This window comes from Salvia hispanica, chromosome 4, assembly GCF_023119035.1.
Source record: "Salvia hispanica cultivar TCC Black 2014 chromosome 4, UniMelb_Shisp_WGS_1.0, whole genome shotgun sequence".
NCBI classification, from domain to species: Eukaryota; Viridiplantae; Streptophyta; class Magnoliopsida; order Lamiales; family Lamiaceae; genus Salvia; species Salvia hispanica.
The window spans coordinates 52,905,200-52,928,454 of record NC_062968.1 but is presented as its reverse complement, the minus strand read 5'-3'; the positions used below and the strand labels follow the sequence as shown (position 1 = coordinate 52,928,454).

Genomic DNA, 23,255 nt, shown 5'->3' with positions numbered 1-23,255 from the left:
AAGTAATAATTTGGTTTTAATTGTTCCTTTTGAGGCTGTCTCTTATTTCTAACGTAGAGACCTCTTATTTTTAACGTAGAGATCTTGAGTAGTTCCTCATTTATTCCACGATGACTAGAACTCCTAACGTATTTGATGAAAGAGGAGCAATCTTATCAACTGGGTTGCATTTCATGGTTTCTTAAATCATATAATATTGATTGTTCAAATCATCTACCTTTTTCACTTTAATTAAAAATATTCTGGTGTTGAAAATGGATGCATAATGTTCGGGTGTTGAAGAGTACTAGTGTCTTGATTTAGACACCTTTTGTGACCCTCATGAGAAAAAAATGTTCTTACAAATAATATAAAATTCAGGTATGCTGTTGTTGATGCGATATGACACGACTTTTTAACAACATTATCAAAGAAGATAATATAAAACATGATAACGGGCCGGAGTATAGGGGCCACCAAGGCAACGGAATCGCCTTTTTTTGCTGCAATGATATAAAACATCAAATCATAGCTAGTATGTACATACACTAGGATGTCTTCTTACAAACAAAACTGCCAAATTCTCCTGAGTAATTTTAAAAAGTCTTCTCTCTATTGATTGTGCCTTATTTTGTCTACTCGCTTTTGTAATTTATGCAGGCTCGTTATCATCAATGACACTACCATTTTGTCAGAACTTCCTCTGATCTTTTAAAAGACTGCTCCCATTCACATAGGCTTGGACAAGAATCATCAACTTCTGCAGAGATGGATATTATCAGTGCTATCTTTTACATAGCTGCAGCAGCAGCTTTGGCTGTTGTTGCACTAGTTTCATCTTTGTTAATCAGAATCTTTGTTGGAAAATCCATCAGGAATGGAGACTACCCTCCTGTGGTTGGGACTGTTTTTGATCAGCTTTTCTACTTGAATAGGCTGTATGACTACCAAACTGAGATGGCCAAGAAGCATACGACGTGGAGGCTTCTAGCTCCGGATCAGAGTGAGGTGTACACGGCTGATGCGCGAAACGTGGAGTATATTCTCAAGTCGAAATTCCACAACTTCAACAAGGGGCAGTACAATCAAGACATCATGAGGGATTTGTTTGGGCAAGGGATCTTCGTGGTGGATGGAGACAAGTGGCGCCAGCAGAAGAAGCTCGCGAGCTTTGAGTTTTCGACCAGAGTGCTGAGAGACTACAGCTGCTCGGTGTTCAGACAGAAAGCGGAGAAACTTGTGAAGACAGTTCAAGAATTCTCCAAACACCACCTGTCCTTTGATGTGCAGGTAATGCAGATCTCATCAATATTTGTCTGTGAATCAGTATTAGTTTATTTCTTCGACGTTTTATGTGAACGTTGTGGCAGGCTTTGCTGATGAGATACACCCTTGATTCGATATTCACTGTTGGTTTTGGAGTCGATCTGAACTGCCTAGAGGAGTCGAATGCAGAAGGGAATGAGTTCATTAAGGCCTTTGATGACTCGAATGAATTGGTGTATAGGCGTTATGTAGATCCGATATGGAAGATAAAGCGATACCTCAACATATGTAGCGAAGCAACCTTGAAGAAGAACATCGGTTTCATCCACAGCTTCGTGGACAGAGTGATCAGGACTAAAAGAGAACAGATGGAGAAGGAACAAAATGATGTGAGTTCAATTTTCTTTTTAGTGATTCATAATATAGTATTTTGTATAGTTGCAAAACTAATTCACATTTCATGATTCAAGAATGTGAAGAAGGACTTGCTATCTAGATTTCTGGTGGAGAGCAAGAAGGATCCCGAGACGATGAACAATCAGTACTTGAGGGATATTATACTCAGCTTCATGGTTGCAGGGAAAGACACCACAGCCAACACTCTTTCTTGGTTTCTTTACATGCTCTGCAAGAATACACTTATCCAAGAAAAAATTGCAAAAGAAGTGAGGAAATTCTGTTCAAGAAATGATGCTACTGTTAGTGAATTTGTTGAGAGCATCACAGATGAAGCGCTTGACGAAATGCATTACCTTCACGCAACCATAACCGAGACCTTGAGGCTGTACCCTGCAGTTCCAGTGGTATAGCAACACAAACCTTAGCTTATGCTTCTTTTCCTAACTCAAAACACAAGGTGAGAGATCACTTATGTTCTTACATGAACTCTTCAGGATGGGAGGTGTGCTGAAACGGACGACACTCTGCCGGATGGCTACAGACTGAAAAGGGGAGACGGTGTTTACTACATTGCGTATGCAATGGGGCGTATGCAGTATATCTGGGGGGACAATGCAGAGGAGTTCAAACCGGAGAGATGGCTCGAAAATGGGGTGTTTCAGCCTGAGTCGCCATTCAAATTTGTGGCATTCAATGTAAGTTAGCTTGTCACTACGGAGTTGAACTAACTGCACACACGTGTTTGATGCTTTGCTCGATGTTCAGGCTGGCCCTCGGACATGCCTGGGGAAGGATTTTGCCTATCGCCAAATGAAGATCGTATCAGCAGCACTACTTCGCTTCTTCAGGTTCAGATTGAGTGATGAGAGCAACATAGTGACGTACAGAACCATGCTCACACTTCATATCAGTGGAAGTCTCAACGTTTATGCAGAACCAAGAACAAACTTGTTGAAGAACTGAGATGTGAGATTATACAGACTTGATTTACATTATGGAAAAAAGAAAAGAATCGAGGAAATTTACATTGCTATAATATAAAAATACAATGTTCTCATTTGTTTATACAATAATAAGTGGCAAGAGCGGCCTCAACTGAACACAAAAATCTTTACACAACAATGCGAAATATAACATTATGAAGAAACTCATATGAGGCCTTTCAAGCAACAAAACTTGCCAACTTGGTGGGTATTACAACTACAACTATTCAATAAACATCCAACGACTCACTTCCTAGTGCAAATGAAGTCTTCCCAAATGCGGCATCGATCATCTTAGGCATTTTACTTCATCAAAGGAGATAATCCGTCACCTTCCCACCCCAGTTTGAGCATCTGATCGACAACTTTCAAACTCAACTGCAAGGAAAAGGAATGAGTTATATTTCCTTTACAACAAGCAAACAGCGAAACAAAAGAGCTTCAAGTAACATCCCCATCCCCGATTGCAATTGGAAAAATCGTTTACAATATTTGCCCAGAGAAAAAGCTAGTGACGCAATTCATAACTTCCTTTCCCTGTGTAAAAGCCGAACGCAACAAAGCTATATGCTGTGATGTTTCATAGGAGAATGGTATTTTCTCAAAGCATGTATTTTTCGTAATATATGTAAGAAAGAAATGAAAAAGCAAGAGACTGATAGCAGGTGCAACTTACTGAAGGATCGGTAAATATTATCAACTGTTTATCTGCTGTAGAAACCAATAGATTTGTATTGTCATGATTCAGAGCAATACAGATAATATCTTGTCCTTCTGCTAGTTCTAATTTATGAAAGATCTGCAGGAAAAAGATCCCAAAGCATTAATAAAAGATAAGGATGTGGGTATGGGTATGTGATCAATACGGAACTAATTTTAAACGTAGAACGCACATAAGAGAACAATGAAAGTCATTTTTATATCGTTTAGTTCATCTTAATCCAAATTTCCTATAATGAACTAAAAACAAAGTAAAAATGACATTCGGTGTTCTCTTATAATGACCTATTTATTTTGGTTCTGTGTTCTGCATTTAAGGGAATAAACTAAGTGCTTCAGACATGTATAAGTCTTAACGGGACTCTTATGCAAAAGACAGCAGATCTGATCATACCTTTAAAGTGTAGAGATCAAAGAAGCAAATAGAAGGCAGCTCCCGTCTATTTCCTTCACTTGATTCATGATCTGCACTCAGCTTAGGACTGCACTCAGAACCTCCATCATTTTCCACAGAAGGGTTTAGTCCAACCAAAGCACTACGACCATCAATAGAGACCTCTATGCAAGTAATTGTTGATGAAACTGGAAGTTGTTTCGTAGCAACCAGAACTCCATTAAGAGTGTAGGTGCTGATAGCATACAGATTCTTATTCCAGGTTATTATGATTCCATCGCAAGATAGGCAAATAGAATGAGCTTCAATACCAGGCAGCCTTCTAAGCAGCCGACCTTGCCTTATTGAATGAATCAAGATATCAGAAGAATTGGAACAGGAAGCAATAATCCCAAGATCTGAACTGACAGCGCAGCATGCTATTTCCCCTAGATGACCTCGAAGGACATGAATGGGGCCCTCTATCCTGTGCCTCGTAGACTTGTCTGCCAAGTTGGATCTCCTTGCACTACTTGACGATCTAGGTGTGCTGGGATTACCTGAAATCTCTGGCAAGCTGCCAGACTGTGAAATTGTTGACCGATGTATTCTCCATAGTAGAACTGTAGCATCCCGAGATCCAGACACAAGATAGTTGCTATCATGAGACATAGACAAGCACGTTACTGGGGCATAATGTCCTCTAGCTATTTCCAATGTTCTTGCTCCATCAGCTGAAATCAGCCTTACGCTGTTATCCACATGCCCACCTAAAACAGAGTATTAGGCCTTTAATACAAGTTTATGGAAAGACCACTGTTATGGTAAAGTAAATGCCTAATGAACTAGAAGCTAAAGTAATGCTGGGAACTCAAGAAGTATCAAGGAGATAGAGTATGTCATAAAAAATCATAACAAGAACAAAAAAACCCACTTAGTTGATAGTATAAGATTTTTAATTTTTGAAGAAAAAAAAACATTTTGTCTGATAAACAATGTATCCAATTTACAACCAATTTAGGCTCGAAGAGACAGCCTTCTGGAACTTCTGGAAGTCACATATACTCGGAAGGGAAGCATTAAAACCAAATTACTCTAAGAACATATGCTCACCAGTGATAATTTCTCTGTCACAAGTAATACAAACTATCCTTGTGCTTTGGATTCCAGAACTTGGAAATGCTAGTGCCTGAGGAAAATTCCAATCTTCCGACTCAGACGGAGTTGGGGTTTTGAACATTCGCATAAAAGTTCCACCAGCAGCACCAGTATCAGGCTTTCCATGCTGAAAAAGGAAAGGTGTCCCCTGGCCATCAGGAGTGTTTGGTTGCCATTTATGTTGTGCTATATGTGCCGCTGGAGCATTGATGTCAACAATTATAACAGAGTCGGAAGATGCATGAATGGCAGCAGCAGGCACATTGCAACGCTCAGGAAAAGGAACCATATAAGGCTTAACCTCTGAGGGATTCCTGAAAATGGTCTACTCACAAGGAATACAATCAGATACACGGGACTTGCCTCTTCTAGTGCAAACTCAAACAAATTTGGTTAAGCTAATACAAGCTCATAAACAGATACATATAGATACCAGATAAAAAAACCAATAATGGAGAGCAAGCAGCTCAGTGATTCTAAAGCCATGCGCAAAATCTTGCTGGTATCAGGAAATGTAGCCACAAATTAGAAAGCTTGTACATTCTTTCAACAAATGAATTAGTATAATTCAGTTTTATTCGGTTTGTTTCAAATGCCTATTAAAACCAACTAAATAAATAAAATGCTCATCCCTATTTGTAACCTACTGTTTTTTGAGATTCTATCATATAGATTGAGCAGTCTCTTATTTCAAGATCAAGTATTTAAGGTAGAATAAATGTGTTGAAACCAAGCCAAGCTCAAATCCAGTCAAATCTTTCCTTGATCTGATTTTATCACTTTGGGTAACAGAAATCATAAATTCGATTTGATGATATATTTGATGGCATATAATCCCCCATCCCCAAATCATTATGGTCTGTTGCTATAATATTTCAACTCTAACTCAAAGCCTCATTCTCTGACCCCAAAAGATTTGGGATGAGAACCAACTGGATTATACCCACATCTTCTACAGCAAGATTCATCATTTCAGTTGTATTATGTCCGTAACGATTGCTATAGGCATGCTTGTTCGTCTACAAGGGGGAAACTAGAGCATAACTATAATCTGTAGCATTATTAAGTACCTGCATTTGAAGGACATCTGCCAGCGGCATCCTTTTTATGTGAGGCACTGTCAGAAGTTGTGAAGGGGTTTGGCCAAAGTAAGCAATCTGATCTTGGGTAGCACGTTGTTGTACCTTCCACATATATTTAAAAATTTAAGTGTGGGAGTATACTTGAGAAAAAAGATTGAAATTGTACAAGAAAGCTAACTTACTGGGTCTAGTATCTTATCAATATCTACAGTTCCTTCATATGTTATATAAAAGAAAACATTATTAGCTTGTGTAGCTTCTTTTCCACGTTGCTTATACCTAAATATGTAGAAATTAGATAAGTCTTAGATTAAAGCATAATCATCAATAAACATGTGCATGCAAGTGAGATATAGAAGGGAGAGAGAGAGAGAGAGAGAGCAGGTTCAGGAGTTAAAAAAACAAAAGGGAAAATACACAAATATGAAAAGTGGGCTATAAGAACAAAAAAGTGAAAAAGTACCCAAATATGAGATCGATCCATTCATGCAAATGTTCTGAGACATGCTCACTCTCAAGTGCCATCCGATGCTTATGGACAAAATCAACTGGATTTTCGGCCCAAGGAGGAAGCCGAACTGAGCCTATAATGTGAACAGATGGTATAAATATAACACAAAGCTAGGGTGAAATATTTTTCTTATCACGAATACAAATCAAATTTGTAACAGAAGCAAGAAACATAGATGCATACCAAGCTTTTCGCCAAGTTGTGTTGTACCAAAGTCAATTGAGTTTTCGTTGGTTAAAACCTCTGGAAGATAAAATAGCTCCGGAACCTACATTCAGCAACGAAAGGAATTGCAATATGATATTAGTAGATTTAAGTGCTACATATCCTCAATGCCTGGCAGCAACCATGGCTAATCAAATTAATACAACCATATGAAAGAATAGCTGGAAACTACTCTTAAATTCAGGTCAAGATGAAAAAAAAATGTAATAAAAAGGATAATAATCCACAAGAAAATTGATGCATTTACCAATTCCTTTACGTCACTCATGTCCTCAAGAACTCCACTCCAAGTTGCAGCAATGTCTAAGAACATTCTGTCAGCATGATCAAACTTGCCACCTTGGAGTTGAATAGAAAGGGTTGTAAAAGGTTCTATTCTAGTGAGGTAATATAACACCTGCCACAAAATGGAAAGAAAATAGAATGAAAGTTTGATATGGTTTAGAACAAAAGGGAGAATGATTTTGATGGAATTAAAGTTTGATACAGTCTAAAACCAAAGGGAGAATGATTTTGACACTAGGGTTAGGAAAGAAATGCTCCTGCAGAAAAACAACTTCACAAGCTTTTTTTTTAATAGAAGGTTCAATAAAGCCAATGAGGAATCAATCATAATGCATATAGTGTAGCAATCGATCTACATGCTGCTTGATCTGATGTCCTTGGCTCTTACTAGCTTGTGGATCAAATACATGAATTTAGATGGTTTCCTTCCCATTAATCATAAATTTATTCGACACCATTACTGATGAGCGACTAGAATGCAAAATCTGATGTGATAACTACATCCAGTCTCCAACTAAAACTCTGGATAAATTTCGACAAATTTTATGCCATATCTCACAAAAAAAGATTGATGGATAAAATCTAGAGATGGTTCTTGCAATCATTACTAATTACTCTTGACTTCCTCATAAAAGAAAATTGCTCAAGTGCTATCTAACTACTCCTAATTTGCATCTGTGTGACTATGTTACTAGTAAGCATTTAAACATGTCAGTAGGCTTGAAGAATGGTATTATTTGTATAATGTAAAGGATGAATATTGAGAGGACCCACTGTTCCAGCTGTTGAATAATGTGAACCATAATGGAATCGGGGAATGATTGGATCTTGAAAGCTGGAGTATCTCTCTTGGAATTTATGTAGTCTCTCAGAATTCAAGGCACCAACTGGCTGCAATACAAATTTTATGTAAAATTGAACCATTCTGTAATTTAAATTACAACAATAAAAGAAAAAAAAAAAAGGAGATCTAAACCACCTTTGAGAGGTCTCTGAAAGAAGAAGGATTTGAAAGATCCAAGTTCTGTGAGCTGTAATCAGAAAGAATCCATGGGAATACAGGATACTGCACATAAAAATGCAGAATGCAGATGAGTATTAAAATGTCAACTTTTCTACCATAAGATGAGTATGGAATGTCAATAAAGTCTCACCTGTGTTATATCATTATAGCTGCGCCCAGCCAATGTATTAAGCTGCATCAAATATTCAAAATTGCTGATCTGCACAAATGTATTAAATGGCCAATTTATCAGACACTTGTCAGTTCAAGACAAATTACTGGATATTTGTACTTCAGGTTGATTTTCAAAAGTACCTCCCACCTAGCCCAACGCTCCATCAGTTGAGTTCTCTTTAGAAGCTGTTCAGGTCTCTTCAATATAGGAAATAATAACACTTTTTAGAAGGTGTATTAAGATCAGTTTGAAAGCTCAAAACATTATGAAAAAAAAAACCCTCTCACAATCCTATATTTATATACTTCAACTTAAATATATCTATAGATATTCACTAAATACCCTCTTCTTAAATCTTCAAAATTACCCTATAAATATTTCCCCCCACTTCCAACATGATTTCCTGGCTACACCCCTGCTTATATTAACAAGTGGAGTCAGTTTCTTTGCATGGAAACACTTAATCTCATTGACAAAGGAATATTGGTTTGCATTAGTTAATATAAAGGGGGTAGGAAGGGGGTAGGAAGATATCACAAGATCAATACCTGAGTAGCTAGGTAGACATTGTTCAAATGAGGAGGATGGGCTTGGACAATAGCCCGATATGCATTTCTCCGTCCCTCAGTGCTCTGCAGGAGAAAGGAGAAGTGGGCACAGGGGGTATTAATTACGCGCAAAAGGTGAAATGTCTATCTTGTGGGATTATAGATTATATGGAGAAGCATATATGGAGAAGCATACCCCAAAATCAAAAAAGTAATTTGACCTGTCAACCATGAACAGCTCAAGTGCACTTCTTCTCAACAGATATCTGAAAGAGACGAATGAGTCAATAATGCACATTCCAAAAGAGGCCTCACAGCATTCTAAGTAACAGTGAAACCAGATCAGAGACTCACAAACATAAAAAGAAAAAATAAAAGCTGTCAGTAGGACAAATATGTTCCATAGGAAATTGCATCTTCAAGAACATACTGTCTAATAGAATCACGCTTAATTGGGGATGTGGTAGGGATACAAAGCCTTCAAGAGAAACCCAAATTAATGTGTCCCTTTTACATATAACATTAATGAATTATGAATTTATGATGTCCATCCAGGGACACCCTGGTGGAAGACTTCCCTTGAGCCACAGGGAGAGGTCAAGCCTCAGATCTCCCCTCCCCCAGCTCCAGAAAAAAAGAAACATGCCTGTTCAGTCAGTGAGTACTCCTGAGTATGAATCTAATGATGATAGTTTGAAAATGCCATATAAAAAAGCTATTAAGGTCTTTGCACTATTCTCTCCCTCCCCCCCCCCAAAAAAAAAAATGGTCTTTGCACTTTCATATATTGAGTACTGTTCATTAATAATCACCAGAACAAGAAACTTTGAACAAGTAATCTTCCAATCATAGATGACAGAAGATGTTTCTAGGATCTGAGTAACATTTTAAGCTGATGAGTAAAACGGTTTGGATAACTTAAATACTTGAACAATGAAGAAGACAATCATTTTCTTCAGCATTTATAGGAATCTGTCCCCCAGGATAAAATAAACACAAAAGATGAAAAGGAAACAAATACAAAGATTTTTACAAACCAGGTCATTTAGAGGCAGAAGAAGATAGGCAGTAGGACCGTTACAAGTAATATAATGAACATGAAGAAAAGATAGAAGCAGTATGGTCATGTGAATGAACCAGTATCAAATCTAACCTTCTGCTGTATACTTGGTGAAGCAATGATATCAACCAGCTTCGATCCTTTTCTTCAACTTCATTGTTACCTTTGCTCTCCACATCTCTCATAGCACTATTATCCGTGCGATCAATAATAAAATTGACTCTCCTAGTCGTTATCTGACAAAAGACATAATTTGACACATTTGAAAATAGAATACTAGCAAGTAGTTATGCAAGTAAGTTCAACATCAGCATGAGCATCATATGGAATGGAGCTTCAGAAAGTGAATAGTGGGAGAAGGGTAAAATATAGTGTTGCCACTTAATGCTGCACATAGAAAACCATGGGTAGTTTTGGTCTCAAAACCACACTGTTACTTCCTAAACATAAGTGAATCTGAATCACTATCACTTGTTTTTGCTGTCCCCTATTATCATTTTCATGGTTCCAATATTATCAGATGCTGAAATTTCCAATAGCAACACTAGCAGAAAAGAACATGCAGAAAGTAAGACCACATTTATGCATCAGGAAAATGGGCTAGAACAATGCATTAAAGTATATCTTGATTAATATATGCAGAACTTACTTGAAAGGTGCCTCTTAGGACCTTTAGTGGACGGACCATTGATGATGGAAGCTCAAGAACAATCCTTTCATTATGCTCAAACGGGACATAGCCGGGAGCAACCAATGTTGGAATAGGTTCTGAGTCCAGGCTATCAGTAACTGATACTTCCAGAGATTCCCCTGACTTCAGTGAATTCTCACCGCGTCCAGATGATATTCTCTGAATATCATCAGACAGTTCACCACTTGCTCTAACATCCATATAGGCCACGTCCTGCTCATACTCATCATTTCCCAAATCAGATGAAATTGCTTCTACAGCCACGATAGAGGCATTAGATGGACTTGCAGCTTCAGGTTTTTCCTGCTTCTGCTCTGTATGGTCTTCATAATTTGCAGCAGCGCCATGGTGATCTGATCCTTGATAGTTCCTCCGCAAGATTCTTCTCATTCTCGAAGAAGTTTCCATGAAATCTAGCTTCCAGAAAACCTGACACCATCAAAGTTCACACTAACAGATTATTGACTCGCAAACACTCAAATAAATTAAACTAGTCCAGTTTGTAAACATACATGCTTAGGTTTGCATAAATCATCACTAAATGGACCAAAGAGACATCTCATCTCGACCAAGCAGTGGATAAGTTTGCGCCATTCACGTATTCCAGTGAGCATTCGGTGCTGAGATATTATATCAGCTTGTGACCTTCGGTCAACCTAAAATCAGACAGAAAGTTCAGGTAACTGCGATTTGTGATATCAGAGATGGTTGGAACTTTCAACACAAGAATGCAATACCTCAGATCGCTGCATATTTCTAGCCAAAGCTAAACTTCCAACGAGAACAGCAATATATTTGTAGGAAAGAGCATTCAAGTCTTTCCCGTATACAGATTTTGAATCCACTGATTGTAAGCATTCCATCCAGGCAGTTCCCATGGCTTCAGAAACATTCCATCTCTTTACTCGTTCAGAATCACTTTTACTCCGACGCTGCGCTGATGTAGCCATTGCCACAGCGCTGAGACCTCTTCCTGATCCAATTTTTGAATTACGTTCAAGGTCTCTGGCAGCAGACAAAGCAGCTGCTTTTGCAGCGGCTTTGTCCTTTGGAACCGCCTGAGGTTTGCTAAGTGTCTCCAGCGGTTTCTGGAAACTTGAAAAAGTATGTAGCTTATTTGTTTTCCGCTCAAGCATTGATGTGTCACGCCGAAGATATGTGGAAGTTGGAGGAGCAGGGGTTTCTCCACCAGCAGCACCGGCAGCAATCATTGATAATGCCATAGCAGCGGGGGGTGAGGCAAAAGAAGCAGCCCAGCTAGGAGACAGCATGGCAAGAGCAGCCTAAAGGCATCAGTAAACAAATATAAGTTATTTTACTGTCTGAGGAAAGCAGTGTTAGCTAGAATAATCATAGGAGTAACAGAAATCTTGCCCTATCATGGTGAGCAACTTTTTTCTTTTTAGATGATAAATAAATTGATCCACGACATAAGAAGGAAACCTGGGCTACAGGCCTATTGAGAAAATATTAGCTAATACGGAGTATATATTTTCTGAATACCTGTTAATGATGGTGGACAAAGTGAAACTGTGGTTACAATTGATGACATATCAAAGAATTTCTAGCGGCGTCCTTTCATGGATGGGTGTTAATGCAGGAGAAGTTAAGATGCTCTTTAATCACGCCTAAGCTTAATGCAATCCAACACATAATTGCAATGTCCTTACACATAGTTCACGCATGCTTTTTCCATAACAAGTTGAACTGGGACAGATGTTTGCATTTGAATACTTTAATGTATGTGCAATAATGATTCTCTATATCTTACAATGAGAGGCATCAAAAGCTGAACTGATCCTAGTTTGTGCGACTGAAAGAAAGAATCCCTAAATTCAGGAAAACTCTCATTGTTTCAAAATAGAAATGGATAACCACCTCAATAGGTAGAGCATCTGCTGCCAGAGCACGATCATCAAGAACAAGGGGATTAGCACCATCTGCAGTAGCAAGTTCATGAATTCCTGCCAAAAGAGGCCGCCATCTTCTTAATACAGCAACGAAAGGGGGAAGGATGCCCTCCAGATATTGTTTACGTAGAGGACTTCGGTCCTTTCCAATTGCATGCCACACCTGCAACATGAAAAAATACTATGGTAACAGCATATTAATTAGAATAACTGTATTTTAAGTGTCCTATTATGGACATATATAAAGTAAAAGCAGAAGAATAAAACAGCTCTCACAAAAGGGTAGAAGACTATACAAACAGTAACACCACGACAATATACAAGTCTGACCTCTGAATACAGGACGCAAGACGTAACCAGGACTCGCTGCCTCTTCATCTCAGTTATTGGCATGTTCAAGATTGGAGACAACACGCTGCACAAAATTAACAGTCAACTAGTCTCATTTTGTGTATACAGAAAAACATCCTGCAGTCCCCAGGTGAGAGAATAGTCAAGAATATGAGAAGCTGCTATTTAATGAACTGGATGTTCTTGTTCAAGCCAACTGGGGAGACCATAGGCCGATTGGTAGACTGTGTGCCAGCATTAGATATAGTGCTATCAAGTTGAGGTGTTTGTGTAGCAACATGAACATGGCACACGTTTACTATCAGCTGATGATTGGTAAAACAATTAAAAAGAGACATAATCGTAGATTTTGCATTTGAACACATTATATGCCACCACCAGGAATAAACTCCTTGCATAAGAATAAAAAATTCATTTTGGCTACGTAGATGGTACCTCCAAAGCAATGCTGATCGTGGTTTCCTATTTGGTATTCTAGTGTTTGTCTCAAACGAAATGGTGCTGGTAGATTTTCTATGGGAACCCTCAGTTGACCTTTCTTCAGTACCGACATGCCTCATTAGCATGTGATCATCACCATCATCATCTTCCCTTAATGAAGCAAGCACCATCCGAAGCATACAAAAAAAGGGTTGGTCACTATCCAATAACTGGTAAAGAGCTGCCATGCCTCCCATTCCAGTACCAGATCCTCCACCAATACCCAGACCTCCACCAAGTCCGGACTCATCTAATAGCAAAGCTTGAAGCATTGCAACTGACTTCTTTATTAGTGGAAGTTCAATCCAGTTTCCATTAGCATCCTTCTCTAACGCCAATTTCCAGGACTCCCAACCGCTGCCACCTCCACCAAATTCAGATGTCGCTGATGGAAGTCCAACACCATACCACAACCGACTTCTGTATTTCCATCCTTCTGCCAAATCTAGGACACAGCTCCCATATGACACAAAAGAAGAGGAAACTGAATCATAAGGTTCTGCTGCCACTGCAGCAGTCAATCGTTCCATTACAGCTGGTGAAATTTGCCCATTTCCATCCGCCATTGGAGCTAGAACCTACCAAGAGCAAGTAGATTTAGTTTTTCTAGTTGTAACAATCAAATGCAGGAAATTTGAAAGAGGGACTTTGATCATGTGTAATGTTAAGACTCATTCAGGAACAAAGCTATCTATGCCTTTAAACTCAGAATTATGAGAGTAGTGTTTCGGGAACAACTGACAGACCTTTTGCCATGACACATAGGATATGACATGCCAACAAGTAAGAAAGTTTTTTATGGTGCCTCTCAGACAGGTGTAAATACTTGGAATTGGAGCCTTCTCAAATTTGACATACAATGGTCGACTAGAAAATGGTGTTGTGTTAAACATCATGCTGACTTGCCAAGTAAAACTTAATAAAGGTTAATTACATGCAAGTATTTCAATATTATTGCAGGTAAAAAATGCTCATCTCATCAAATAATATAAGTACATATATACATTGAGAGAGGGTCGTCCAGAATCACTAGTTGATGATTTTTGAGATGCTGTAGGATCTGGCGTTGCAGTTGAAGAGCGGCCACCCTGAAGAAACATACTCGAAAGTGGAGTAGCAGAAGTAGATGAAGCACTGTAGAGTTTACTTTGCAACCGTAAATGGTCCTCAACAAGCATTAAGATCACTATTGCATTCTCAACCAAAGCAACAGAGAGCTGAGCAGCATTCACGGCTTCAATTTTTGCAGCCTTAGGTGTCAATCCTCCAGCTGCTGCACCAGCAGCCGCTGCAGCAATAACTTGAGTCTGAAGGACAGAAAAGCTAAAATGGCTGACATTGTTATAGCATTGCAAGAATAGTAATAATAAATCATCCGTAGAACATTACCAATTTAGCTTCAGATTTTGACAGGTAGGTTAAAAATTGGTAATTGTTTTAAAAAATATAAAAATGTACCCCAGGAAGTGACTCAAAAAAGAATGCATACGAATAATGATTAACTTTGAACATTTATCAGTAATTGTTGAAAAGCAGTGTTTGAAACTTGCTTAATATACAGAGGCTGAAGTTATTGCCTCACAAGGCAGGACGATAATACAGGCAACAAAAAGCAAAATATTGTCAGCAAATGAAGAGAAAACTAACAAGAAAACTGAAAACCCTACATGGCCAACCAGAAACAGAAATTTCTGTAACAAAGATATAACATTACCTGATTCTGTAATTCTCTAGCAGTAAAGTCCAACAAGCTACCCAGAAGCCTTCTTTTGAAGATGGGCAATGACTCTTCACGTCTGTGAAGCACAGTATCAGCCTCTTGAAATTCTAGAACAATTCGCACAATGTAAAAAAATTCTATAGCCACGGGTCCCATAATTGCCTTTATTGGAACAATTTCAGTTTACACAGCTAACTGCTCTCAGACCAGAATTCGGAGAGCAGAACCCACAAGTTTTAACCTTGTTTGATACCGTACATGAGGGAATTCAAATAATGATACAGTAATAAGATTTGAGAAAAATCCATGGCTCTCTACACTAAAAACCAGAATACTGAAAAATGTAATTTGGGCAGGCAATACCTGAGCCTTAGATCTCCAGTGCTAGAACCACCCACCATACACAGCCATTCTGCACAATGAATTGTAGCTTCAATATCCTGTCACAGTAATGGCCAGATACACCAATGAAACTCAGAAGTTGACAAAGTTGGGAAAAAACAAAGAGATTAGCTTAAACAAGAACAAAAGAAGGATAAAATTATATGTATATTGGAAGGCCAAGATTTTATGTTGGCACCAAATCTTTTGAAATAGTACACATGCAACTCATGCATTATGTGGCACTGAACTATGTAAAGGTTGACACACAGTAGAAGAGGAAAAAAAACAAATATACCAAAGCCTATAGGATTTAAGATATCATCTTCAAGACACTCACCCCCCCCCCCAATATGTTCTATTAAAGTATTACTTACTCCCTCTGTCCACGAAAAAATTCTCATTTCAAAAATGGAAACTTTCTCCCTTACTTTACCCACCTTTTCTCCTTCTCTCTTACTTTTTCTCAGTCTCTCTTACTTTATCTAATTTTTCTCCCATCTCTCTTACTTTACCAATTTTCATTACAACCCGTGCCATCCACAAATGGGACTATTTTTAGTGGACGGAGGGAGTATAATTTTACGAACACCTCATTTGCTTGGCAGAAAATACAAAGGTGTGAATAGAAGACAACAGAAAGGGACACTGACCTTCCATCCGTCCTTCTGGCGCATTGAATGTTCTAATAATATTATCAAGAAATTATGTATGAAATCTTCTACATCCTTCAAGCTGGAAGGGTTACCATTTTTACTTCCACTTTTCTGCATAAAAAATGTAAATGAGAAATGGCACCACAAAAAGGTTCGATAAAATACCCATGTCAGCCATTATATGGGTAAGTGATAAGTGATGTGACCTCATAATTAGATATGAGAATCTCCAAGATCCACTCTGGCCATTCTTCCATGCTTGTTAGGCTGCTTCTGTTTTCTGGATGACCGCAAGCCAAAATCAGAAGATCCTGACATAAACATGAGGTGTCAGATTTCAAATGGAACCAGCAGCACTATAGTTAGCTTCCCCAAAAAAAGGCACTAGGTTTAGCAATCATTTAAATATGGTTTTGCAATTTGCATTGTGGTAGAGTAGCAATTTGGGATAAAAACTTTAGACATAATGGTCTTGTGAAAGCAATACAAAATTTCATTACATAATTCAACAGAGAAGATGAGGAGAAAATTTGGGTACTTCCCAAAAAACTCCGTTGTTATATAATGCTCAACCCTCTACTACTGGAGAGATAACACTAAAACTTGACGCATGCAATGTATATTAAATAATAAACCCATATGAAGGCAAATAAGCTAGAAGAAAACAAGAGAATGAGAAATGTATGCCCAGAATATGCCTGCAATTTCATGATAGCATCAGCATTAATCAATTGGGAGACTCTAACAAAAAATGCTTTTAGACCAACGTATATACTTCAAACATCAAAGTTATCTTAGAAGTGGACTCATGTTTTCCTTGCTAAACAACTTTATCATATAAGAACTCTCTCCAACACTACCTCAGCAAAGCTCCTAAAATAGCACAGAGAAAAAAACAAATGAAATAGAGGAAGATGTGAAAGTCTAGAGAGATTGAAACAGAAAAAGTCTGCATTGATCTAAAATCAGATTCTCCGATCCAGGCATAGTAGAATATCACAACTTAGCACCTGAAGTGCTCGACTTTGCAGTGATGTTGATGCATACGGAAGAGAACGAAGAAGAACCAACAAGATTTGCAAGTGCTCGAAGCGGTACCCTGGATCATGGAAGTTTAGACCATCCTCTGTTGAAGACACATTTATCTGGAAAGCAAAGAAAACACCAGAAACGTTTCTCAAAAAGACCAAAATACAACTTAATAGTACTTTAACAGTATCTCCTTGCATATATTGGAGCATCAATAATTTAATATTCAAGCATAATACTGCCAACCAATAAGGAATACATACTGGGCTTTGTGATCCAAGCAATACAAAGGAGTTCATGATAATTTTGAAACAATAAAAGAAATGGGATAAATATGTTAGGTGAATATCCATAATTGACCAGAGAAGGTTGCAACAGACATGAAAATTAGTTCATCACAATAGACGTGAGAGAACATATCAGATCCATTTTACCTCTAAAACGCGCATACTATTTGGTCAGAATTTGTACCAACCAATTCTGACATAGTTATTCATCCTAGCACTGCATTACTCATCAAAGATTGAATTTTCTCATCTAAGCCAACTTAAAGAGCTAATGGAAATAATACAGAGCTTTTTAAGGCCTATTATATTCCAAATGGTATTGCAAGAACAAGCAGAAGTTTCTTAAGGAAGTAAGAGGAAGCAAAAGGATGGAAGACGTACTGAGGCAGCCAATAAAGCCTTGTACGCATTGGATGTCAAAAGCCGGTTAGGTGCAGCTTGGAAAGCCTTTTGTAGACCAAAAAGAAGAAGAGAAACCTTGTCATCAAACATGGTACCTCCTGCCTCAGGCAAACCATGGAGGTTGCTTGTCACGTCCAAAGGAGCAGGTGAATCAAATTTTAAATGTCCAGATATTACCAAAGCACCCAAGAGGTTAACAATTCGTACGATTATGCCGTCACTTTTGTCAGCATTATACGCATTATTCCGTGCATTTTCAGCACTAATTAAGGAACTTATACCACCCAAGTTTTTAGGTAATGGATTAGCAGAGGTGGATGAAATCCTCTCAGTGTTAGATACAGTAGAACCATCAAAACTCTCAAATTCAGAAGCATTCTCCTGTAAACTAAGATCTTTTCTCTCCAAAGATTTCCCATCACCATGATTATTATCTTCATCAACTTTGGCAGAAGATAAACCTTTATCATGTTCAGTCAACATTTGTGAGACATCACGGTCTCCAGATTTTGTTTCACGCTGCAACAGAACAAGAAGGGTCTCCATGCCACCACATGATATAAATGCCTCAGCAAAGGTTTGAGCCCGCGATGTGTTCGGTTGAACCACAAGCCTGTAAATCAAATGTAGCACCCTAGCAACCTGGAAGGAGAGAGAAGCCATAAATTCCAGAAGATTTGGCATGCATGGTTAAAGAACTTCACAATTAGATGGATATGAAAATTACTACATACCAAATAACCAAAAATAAGGACAGAATATTCGATTATACAAACAGGTGCCAAATTGTTGGGTGCAAAGTAAAAGCAAAAAATTTATAACATGAATAGCCTTCAAATTGGCTTTTGGCTAAGCTTATCAGCAGCTTTGTGAATTGGTAGTCCCGAAAGTAAAACTCACTACGTAATATATGTCTTGTTTTCAGCTAAGTTTATCTATACGTCTTATTTTCAGATTTATAAAATCTCAGTTTCCAAACACTAACCCAAGCATAATTTCATTCCACATACAATCTGGTAATCCCAGCAGGGAATAGTTAAAACTAGACATGAAGATTGAAATGCAATTAAACAAGCCCATAGATTTCAGTGATCTGAGAGGACTTATGAGGTCAACACAACTAAGTTGCTTCCCATGTGTCTTTATTATAAGTCAGATACATTCTATATGCAGTTACAGAGATGAATTCATTATCACCCATGACTCCATGTAATGTAGGAATTTTTATGTTTGAAAAAGAAACTAAGACAAAATGACAGAAATGTTTCTACCACCAATATATTTTTAGACTAGAAACGTATAAAAGCATGAGTGAGTTTGTACCTGATTCGATTGGGGACAGTCAGCCATGAAACCCAACAAACAACGGATGTCATCTGCAGCCAAAGACGGTGGGGCTGCCAAAACTAATAGCTCAATAACCACTAAAAGTTCATCGACTAAAGCATTCACTTCGCCAACAAGACGAGTATCCTCACTCATATAAAATGTATTAACAGAGTCAGTTTCACGAACTGTCCAATAGCATCGTCTGCAACCATCAAGGAGCATCTGGATAGCATTTGCATCTCGCATCACCGATGACTCGGTAAAAACCATGTCTGCAAGTGATGATAAAAGCTTTTTCTGCAGTCCATAACTGCATAATCTCCAAATTTTTAGATCAAGAAGCAGGGTGCTAAAGAGCTGCACTTTAAGTGCATGATTGAACTTCTGGGACTGGCATAAGGAGACAATAGCAGCTACAAGTTCCTCACGACCATCACGTTTTGCACATTTAAGTGAAGATAAAGTTTGGAGGAGATAATTCAAGATTCGCGATAATATTTCAGGGCCTCTTCGTCGGCAGAACTCTTCATTGTTTCCAGGGTGCGTAATAGCCAAAGATATAATTCTGAATACAGGAGCTGCAAGTGCAGTTGTGGCCAAGGACAAAGAAAGGTCACTTTTCCGTGGCTGAAGGCTATGCTCATGTACACTGCCAACTACCAAAGGCAGCAAGAAGATGGGGCCTCCATGAGCTAAGGCCCATAAAGCTTCTGTTGGCCGCATTCTTGTAGCAACATGCACTTGACCAAGAACCTCTGCTGGCCTCCGGAGGTTTCCTTAAATACACAAGATCATTATTCGCCAAGGAAAAGTAGCATGTCAAGTAGTTCAAACCATGCATAAAAGAGAAGCAAGAATATAATATAGAGAATTTGGAGTCATTTATCATTAAATTGATTTTGTGTGTAAAAATGTGTGTCAACACTCTACATTAGTGTAAAAGCAAGCTCCACCAAAAATGCTACAACTAGGGACCAGTTAATATGTCTGGGGAAACAATACCGCTATTTAGGAAAACAATTTTGACTCAAGAACAGAGAGAATGATGTCATGCAAAGGATAGGTCTATGCTGCAAAATAATTCCATCCAATATTAATTTTCAATTAGTCTTCAGGTGTCCCAAACATAAAGCAAGAAACTAATCCATATCAAAGAAATAAGAACCACCATATGGTATCAAACTAAGTACAAAACAATTTTATATGGATATAATTAAAAAACACCAGCCATTTCTAACTTAAAGAAACAAGGTGATCACATATCGCGAACAAGTTTATATTAACAATCAAATTTGTGAACCTTTATTTATATTGAGTTTTTCAAAAGTGAAAAGTGTAATCCTGATACCTGTCGCACCAGAAGGGGAAGCATCTGGACAGAAACGACCACTGAGCAAATTAGGATGGTATAGAAGATGAAGGCATCCAGCAATTTCAGCATCTAGAAGTGCATTTTCCCTGGCCATATTATGGATATGGTTGGTTGTTGCCAGCCATGGGGACCCAGCAGCAGTTCCAAATGAAGGCAGCACATCACCTCCTCTATAAGCCAAAAGTGACATCCTTTCTGGCCCAATTGGTTCTTTAAATATATATACAGGTCCCATCTCAGCAAACAAAGGACACTGGCGGCGACGGCGTTGTAATCCAGCCATAGTTGGAGGAGGATTTGTGCCAATACAGCAGAACGCAAGAGGCTTTGAAATTCTTGGCAAATCAAAAGGACGACTTTCATACAATGAACCATCAATGTACAGCCTAAGCTCACTTTCGGCCTTCCCAAGAAGACCCTGTTTGACAGTATGTTCAAGGCCAATAAAATACCAGCACTGCGGCTTGAAAGCATGAGTAAAATGCAGTGAAGCTTTCTTTCCCTTCCCACTTCCACATTCAACTACCAGAAATTGAGCATGAAAATATGCTTCCATCCCTTGGTTGTCAGCAGATAGGAAACTGAATAGACGAGGCATGTGTGCTGTGCCTTCACCAGCTAGTGCACTAGCAGCTGCAGCAGCTGACATGGGGGATGACTTCCCGGATGTAGCGGCAGCAGCCATTGCAATTGCAGCTGCAGTAGTTGCTGTACTTATGTTGTCAGCAAACGATTCAATGTAGATCCAAGTTGCAAATGCATATCCATTGGTAAAAGGCCACTTGCTTTCACCTGGGCCCAGCAGACCAGAACTCTCACCATCAAACTCAAAAGTACTCGCTGGACCTAATACCTCTTTTTCAGCCATTGCTTTCTCTAGTGAATGCATTAAACGAGATGCCCAGACTGTCCTGAGAATTCTGTTAATTACTTGAAGCCAATAGTGCAGATCCCGTGGACTAAGCGAATGCCCAGCTAAGTACTGAATACAGTTGCACAGAGGAGTTCCATCCCATTTCATTTTCTCTGTTGAACAGATATCCTGAACGAACATCCTCTCGGCAGACCGAAGTAGTACCCCCAACAAACCAGCCACGGAGCACATTGCTCTATTCCTAGTGCAAGCACGCAAGATGGCTAGCAGTCCTCTCGCCATCTTAGTCCTAGGAGACATAAAACCATCAAAATCTCCCATGTCGGGAAGCCAGGGAATGAGCTCACCAGCCACTATAGCAGCCCTAGAGTTCAGCATCACACTGGGTGGGTTCTCATCCAAATTCTCTTCAAAAGACTCAACTCCTCCCATGGTGGAAAGAAGTGAATCAACTACCACGTAAGCCACAGCAACTGCATCAGTATCTCCTCCGAACCTCTCAACACCACTAACAACACTCTTCATTTTTTCTAAACTTTCTGGCTTCCCCATTATCGCTGAATCTACTAAATGCAAAAGCTCTGGGGACCCAGTAGGTGACAACTGTTTAGATTTTGGCTTTTGAGGCGAATCGGCAGAGTATCCAAATTCTCCATACGGCTGCAAAGCATCAAGACTAGATGAAGACAGGGACTCATTGATGTCATAGTTGGAGTCATTCTCAGCCCCAAAGCTTGAGCGGAGACCATAATCCAGGCCTGCATCTGGTGAAGAATCTATGCCAGATGGCGGAACATTTGGAAAGGTAAATTCAAATGTTTCCTCACTTCCAATAGATGAATGTCTGATGTCATCAGGACCTGGAGACTGATTTGTTTCAATACCTATTTTTTCCTTATCTTTCAGGGGAATATGGTCAAAAAGATCATCATCTAAAATAGGAGAAGCTGGATTAATTCCCTCTAAATCTGTACCACCACCCCCATTATTGGCATGACTAGTATCACTTTCTATATCTGCAGCTTTAGATAATACTATATTATCGTCTACGCTGGTGCCTTCATTCTTCTGTGATTCATGGTCATTACCAGGCATTTCTTTATGATTCTTTGTTTCCTCTTCTTCCATTTTCTAACAAAATATAAACGCAAGCATAAACATATTCCTCGTATGAATTTCTTGTAATAAACCTGAAAAACATAATTGGAAGCAGTCAATCACATAGAATTAACAACCATATTGAAGTTTGAACTCCACAATGAAAGAGAGAGAGAGGTAACAGAGGAGAACAAAACTAAACTGAAAATATACACTTTTCAGAAAACAGAGATTCCACTCAGTTTAGGTTTTATGCATTTCGAATTTCAACTAGAACTCTCATATCACGGACCTGGGGTAAACGTCGGAGCTAATGCAAGCTTTAAGATTTAAACAATTTAGTCAACTAAATAAAATGCACCTATCATTTATTTTTCCCCACCGCACGCATACGAATCAAACAACAAGCACAAGTGATAAAAGTGAAGTTCGAGACACTCAATCAACAGATCCCAGCAACGCATTACGAATTCGGAAGCTACAAAAACGAAATGCAGATCAGGCTTCGGAATCGGAGGATCTCAAATTCATGCAAACATGCCGCGAGAATCACCGCGAATGCAGACTGGTAATTATTGTTTCTTACCTTAAAATAAAAGATTTGCGATAAAATCCGGCGATTTGATTGAATCAGCCTTCATAAATATGGGACAAGCTACGGCGATCGGATGAAGAAATTTGGAGAAATTGAATGAGAAGAGGGGAATCGAAATAGGAGCGTGAGGAATAAAGTCCGATCCGAGCCAACCAAATAAATATTTCTCTGCTTCAAGTTACATTCCCCAATCATATGTATGTTTTGTTCATCCCAAATTGCACAATTATAGAAGCAATTTGGAGATAGAGTATTGGTAATTTTCCAAGGATGAGCGAGTATCAATATCATATAGAAGTATTATTTAAAATTG

General features: G+C 38.7%; 2 protein-coding genes across 3 annotated transcripts; one reads left to right on the top strand and one right to left on the bottom strand.

Annotated features, from left to right (window-relative positions):
* The first annotated feature begins 554 nt into the window (after positions 1–554).
* Positions 555–2,709, top strand: LOC125222590 (cytochrome P450 704C1). Its single transcript, XM_048125291.1, has 5 exons — positions 555–1,269; positions 1,350–1,634; positions 1,716–2,048; positions 2,139–2,339; positions 2,410–2,709. Exons 1-5 carry the CDS (start codon positions 748–750, stop codon positions 2,605–2,607), a joined length of 1,539 nt encoding a protein of 512 aa, XP_047981248.1. The 5' UTR covers positions 555–747; the 3' UTR covers positions 2,608–2,709.
* Positions 2,646–23,204, bottom strand: LOC125222589 (BEACH domain-containing protein C2). 2 transcript variants are annotated; one of them, XM_048125290.1, is made up of 33 exons: positions 22,934–23,204; positions 22,709–22,825; positions 20,352–22,439; positions 18,998–19,779; positions 17,654–18,316; positions 16,967–17,101; positions 16,163–16,267; positions 15,954–16,067; positions 15,283–15,359; positions 14,914–14,995; positions 14,204–14,506; positions 13,155–13,777; positions 12,699–12,783; positions 12,337–12,531; positions 11,196–11,741; positions 10,971–11,114; positions 10,417–10,887; positions 9,861–10,003; positions 8,904–8,973; positions 8,708–8,791; positions 8,300–8,356; positions 8,136–8,204; positions 7,961–8,047; positions 7,756–7,872; positions 6,944–7,093; positions 6,655–6,739; positions 6,424–6,544; positions 6,143–6,239; positions 5,949–6,062; positions 4,834–5,203; positions 3,742–4,490; positions 3,304–3,426; positions 2,646–3,005 (listed from the first exon to the last, which is right to left on the bottom strand). In XM_048125290.1, exons 3-33 carry the CDS (start codon positions 22,375–22,377, stop codon positions 2,931–2,933), a joined length of 8,862 nt encoding a protein of 2,953 aa, XP_047981247.1. In that variant the 5' UTR covers positions 22,378–22,439; positions 22,709–22,825; positions 22,934–23,204; the 3' UTR covers positions 2,646–2,930. The 2 variants fall into 2 exon arrangements, with proteins under 2 accessions (XP_047981247.1, XP_047981246.1); XM_048125289.1 differs by lacking the exon at positions 22,709–22,825.
* Positions 23,205–23,255: the final 51 nt, after the last annotated feature.